General features: G+C 33.7%; 1 protein-coding gene across 1 annotated transcript in view; it reads right to left on the bottom strand.

Moving 5' to 3' along the window:
- Positions 1–6000, bottom strand: part of LOC121858301 (actin-interacting protein 1-like) — a 94313-nt gene that overhangs the window by 5866 nt on the left and 82447 nt on the right. The window contains exon 10 of the mRNA XM_042354628.1: positions 1796–1899. Within this exon, the coding sequence (XP_042210562.1) occupies positions 1796–1899 (104 nt within the window). The remainder of the gene's footprint in view (positions 1–1795; positions 1900–6000) is intronic.

Here is a 6000-nt window from a genome sequence, read left to right as displayed (position 1 = left end):
GCATTTATTAAGTGATGATAAATATACTACAATAGTATTTATTAAGTGATGATAAATACACTACAATAGTATTAAGTGGTGATAAATACACTGCAATAGTATTATAAAGTGATGATAAATACACCACTGTACTGTACTAAGTGTTGAAGAAAGACATTGTGGTAAGCTGACCAGCTGCTTGCTCTTTGTAACAAATGACTCGTGGTGTTCAGTGTGGGATTCTTTTTTTCTTAGGAAAGTTGATTATTTTAGGATAATATTATATCAACCTGGCACCAAATGATACTAAATTATATGAGAATTTTGATGGAATTGTATAAAGTAGTGTTAAAGGAATCTTGTGGGATAGAGGGGTAGAGAGCCACCCACCACTCTGCCAGCTGCTCCCAGATAAACATTTGTCTCCCACATACAATATACTCCTACACTTATTTTTATCATTATAGTACTGTATAGTATACACTTTTCTCTTTATTCATAAGACAATTCTGTGGTTACTTATATAATACTTTACAGTAAATAACAATCATCTCGGTGAAAACCAGACCTACATGTTTGATTTACAACCCAGAGAGTTTTCATATTTTTTTAATTGTTGATGGAATATTCTTTTAATAACCTTGTTACACACTTAAAGACCTTATTTGTTGAAGTGCAGTAATAACGACAACTGATTTTCTTTAAACAGTTCAGATAAGCAGTGTTATCTCCCCCCTCCCCCTATATTCCCTTCCAAGACCTTTCCCATCATGATGCACAAGAGCACAATTGAGCAAATATAGACACCTCTTTCAACTGCTTTCATTCAATCTTACTGCTAAAACAGATTGTGTTCTGACACATCAGTAACACTACTTCACATCTTTTCTCTCTCTTTTTATTTCCTGTCTAGCTCCTGCCATCTGCCTTAGAATTATTCATAGCTTAACTTTACTGATCGGACAAGAAGCGGTGTTTTCAACTTGGTACTACAGTATAATACCATCGAGGCTCAGTGTTGGTTGATGGCCTCGACACAAAAAGTGATGATTTGATGGATCCTTATTAGTTATATTAATAACAAAACATAGCTACCACATACACTATTCTTTTTAATAGAGTAATGTATGTGATAGCAATGTTTTGTGAAATAAACAGCTAAACAGTAGAATTACATGTTTACTCATTCTGTATTGCATTTATTCTTTATTTCTTTTGCTACCCATTTCACAAAACATTTGTTACTACATACACTTTTCTTTTCAAGAAAGTACCAGAGAGGATTATGAGTGTGACTGATAAGGAACCATCAAGCCTCCAAAATCAGCATAAACTCAAAAGTTCGTGGGTTACAGGTAAGTGTGTGCATCATGCCAAAATGGATAAGAAAATTTATCCATTTAAGGTAATTCAGTATTTTGGCAAGATCAAAGTCCCTAGCAAGCTGAATTACCGAAGTTTCAGCACACTCGCAAAGTAGAGCCTCACTGTATCAGACACTCAACACTGTATATCAGAACCAATCACCCACTAGACTGGGATAATTTATATCAGCATGGCTAAGGATGCCAACCCAAGGAATTAAGCAAGAATGGCAACGAGACTCGTATCTCTGCCAAATCAGATTTATACAAATACATACTGGACTGGTTGCTGTCTAATAAAGCAAATTTCCAATACAGTACCATGTACTGTAATAAGTGTCCAATATAATGAGGCTTCACTTTTACATACAATCAAAAGAAAAGGTAGACACTTAACTGTTTATTTCAATATCAACAAAATACATAAGAAGTTTTTGGTATTTAATGTTTACCTCTTTAGTTGTAACAGCAATAAGGCCATCATCCAGAGTAGCAATCATCTTGGGTTGTGAACCAAGAGAAATGGATACACCAGTATAACAACGTTCAACAGGATCTGTGGGAACAAAAAGATGTAGACAGTCATGCGCCTGTTGACGTCCTAGATATGTTCTTGGAAACGTGATGTTAAGAGAAATGGACGTTGTCCGAAATTACATAAACCCTATGGGATTTATTCTAATTGGTTCCAGGCACCCAACCCCAAGTTTCCCATTTTACGACCATTTAAACCCACTAAATATATATATAATGTTATGGTAAATATCATAAACACACATAGGCATGGTTAGGTTTATTACAAAGTGAAGAAAAGGATACTGTAAAGTGGGTAGTCCACAAAACATGTAGCTATGTCTCTCTTTATTTGAGAGCCCGGTCAAAGGAGTCTGTTTTCTCTCACTTCAGGATGCTTGAGTCGTCCGTTTTCTCTTAATCTTCGAGTGCAGTGCACTAGAGACTTCGTTATTCCTTAGCAATGACACAGAATTTGATATTGCAACTGGGGTTACAATTGTTGAGGCAACTTAGATATGTCTGATTACAGTTGGAATATTCAAGATCCATTGTGAGTGATGTTGAAAGCTTCAACTGACTTTATGGATGGTAAAAGTTGTCAAGTCTGTCAGTCTGAGTGGCATGTGTGAGGCCTTGTGTTTGTATAATTGCTAAATATATAAATATATAATGTTATGGTAATTGTCAGAAACACACATAGGCATGACGAGGTTTATTACAAAGTGATGAAAATTATACGATCAATACTGTACAGTGGGTAGTCCACAAAACATGCAGCCATGTCTCTTTATTTGAGTGCCCCGTCAAAGGAGTCTGTTTTCTCACTTCAGGACACCTGAGTCCTGCAAGGAACTTTATAAATGCAACCATTCCTTGCAAGGAATGTAATATGTTTTACTTAGGCCAGACAGGTAAAGATCTTGCAACTAGAATTAAACAACACAAATACAGTGTTAGGACAGGCCAGGAATCCAATGCTCTGTTTGTTCATTTGAGGGATAACAAGCATTGCATTGACTGGGATAATGCCTCCTCAATATTACCATGTAATTCAATTGATAGTAGGAACATCATAGAATCTAGTCTTATTAAACATACCGAAGCATTCAACATGAATTTGAGTAACGGCATGTACAAGCTGGACAATTTTGTAATTAAGAAGATTTGTGACCAGGTGAGAAGGCCGGGTCACCTGACCATCTGACCTGACCACCAACCGTTGTGTGCTATTTAAAGATTAGTAGGGTCATTACCTAATACCTGACCATTGTGGACCTGGTCTCACCCTCCTCTGTATATATACACCTTGATTTGTATTTCTCTCTCTAGTCTGTACTCACCCCTGAAGATGTGAATTACACGAAAGCGCTTGGGAACTTCGTGTTTTCTTCTTTCCTTGTGGTTATCAGCATATATATATATATATATATATATATATATATATATATATATATATATATATATATATATATATATATGTATCTTGATAAAATCACACGGGAAAATGGAAACAACGGAGTACCTTAGCTTTCGTCTTTATTCAAGACATCTTCAGAGGCAACTGGATTACATGGACAGAGAGAGGCTTAAATATACAGGGTGACCTAAAAACATGAGGTCAGGTCATAATGATGACATCCACTAATCCCCACACCAACACACACGTAGAGGAGCTTAAGAGAAGGGTGATGACGTGACTAGACAGGTCAGGTCAGAAAAAAGGGACCCACAAAATAACTATCATACATCAAGATCAAAGGTTTTCAAAGCATTTTTAACCTTGGGCCACTGACAAATAAATTTATGTAACATATCAGTTTTGAACTGACCATCACTAAGGTTTATTGATATGTATATTTATATATGTATATATATATATATATGTATATATATATATATGTATATATATGTATATATATGTATATATATATATATATATATGTATATATACTGTATATATATTTCATGTAGATCCACAATGAAAACGTGGATAAGATAAATCTTGATATGTATGTATGTATGTATATATATATATATATATATATATATGTATATATATATATATATATATATATATATATATATATATATATATATATATATATATATATATACACACACACCTAGACCCCGACTTACGACGGGGTTAGGGACCCAAATCCAGGTCGTAAGTCCGGCATGGTCGTAAGTCCGACAAAAATAAAAAATAAAAAATCTACAATGAAATACAGTACAGTAAAAGTAATGAATAATGATGAATGGATACAGTACAGTGAAAGTAATAAATAATAAGGAATGGATACAGTGTGACTGAGCACTTAACCTTTAATGTAGTCAGCTGAATGCACATGGGGCCCCCATAATTTTCTAATTATACATGGAGACTACATTAACTGGAAACTTTTTGGTATAGAAAATGCGTGTGTCATTTTGAAAGAAAAAAAAAATTCTGCGGCGGTCGTAAGTCCCGACGGTCGTAAGTCGGGGTCTAGGTGTGTGTGTGTATATATATATATATATATATATATATATATATATATATATATATATATATATATATATATATATATATATATATATATATATATATATATATATATATATATATATATATATATATATATATATACAGTCAACCCTCACTTTACGCGGTTAATGTAACCCACAGGGTACCGCGGAAAGTGAATAACATAACATATGGGATTAAATGAAATAGAGACCAGCTGACCCCCAAACTCCACTTTTTCCAACACAATACCTATGTTCTAGTAAAAATAACATCTTAATTTTATGATGGTACATGCACACAATTAATACTTAAGAGAAATAGAGAAATACAGTCGCCAAGTTAATGTCCATTCAAATAATGGACTCGACTCCCTCCCCCTCTTCTCACACTACACTGCTGGCTCTTCCCTCTCTGAGAAATTTTGGGGGGAAAACCAGGTATAGTAATAAATAATACCTCAAACTAAAGTTAGGATAATATAATTGACATTGCTGGATTCCTTGTAAGACCAGGAATATTTTGAATATAAATGTCATATATTTTGCACAAAAGATAACATATTTACTCAGAGTAAACATTATATCTAAAATTTATATGTCTAATGCAAAATCTATGATGTTTATATTCAAAATGATCATCAAATTGTAAGAATTCAAGCAATGTAAATTATATTCTGGCCGGGTAATTTGTATGAATTTTATGGGCTAAAACAAATATCTTCAGTTAATAAAAAAAAAAAATATTCTTCACTCCACTATCCGTCAATCAAAGTACCCCACCTTGCCTCCCCCCCTCTTCCAACTGCGCCAGGTGGTCGGTCAGTCCCAACCCTCCCTTCAAGAGAAAGGTTGGGTGAAAAAAACTAGATTTTAACATTTAGTATTAAATAATACCTCAGATTAAAGTTAGGATAATATAATTGACATTGCTGGATTCCTTGTAAAACCAGGAATATTTTGAATATAAATATCATATATTTTGCACAAAAGATAACATATTTACTCAGAGTAAACATTATATCTAAAATTTGTATGTCTAATGCAAAATATATGATGTTTATATTCAAAATGATCATCAAATTGTAAGAATTCCAGCAATGTAAATTATATTCTGGCTGGGTAATTTGTATGAATTTTATGAGCTAAAACAAATATCTTCAGTTAATAAATAAAAAAATATTCTTCGCACCATGACCAAGTGGTCGGTCGCCGGTCCCTCCCTCCCTCCCACCAACCCTCCCTACCAGATGAATGTGTGGGAATACCAGACTGTTTACCTTTTTAGTAATAAATAATAAATCAGACTAAAGTTAGGATAATATAATTGACATTGCTGGATTCCTTGCAAGACCAGGAATATTTTGAATATAAATATCATATATTTTGCACAAAAGATAACATATTTACTCAGAGTAAACATTATATCTAAAATTTGTATGTCTAATGCAAAATCTATGATGTTCATATTCAAAATGATCATCAAATTGTAAGAATTCCAGCAATGTAAATTATATTCTGGCCGGGTAATTTGTATGAATTTTATGAGCTAAATAAAAAAATTATACTTCACCCGCGTAAAGGGGTACACCCACTGCGGAATGTGAGCATCCTGGGTTCTGGCAGGGCACCGTGT

Source organism: Homarus americanus, unplaced genomic scaffold (assembly GCF_018991925.1).
Source record: "Homarus americanus isolate GMGI-L3 unplaced genomic scaffold, GMGI_Hamer_2.0 scaffold57980, whole genome shotgun sequence".
Classification (NCBI taxonomy): Eukaryota; Metazoa; Arthropoda; class Malacostraca; order Decapoda; family Nephropidae; genus Homarus; species Homarus americanus.
This window is presented reverse-complemented; position numbering and strand designations above follow the sequence as displayed.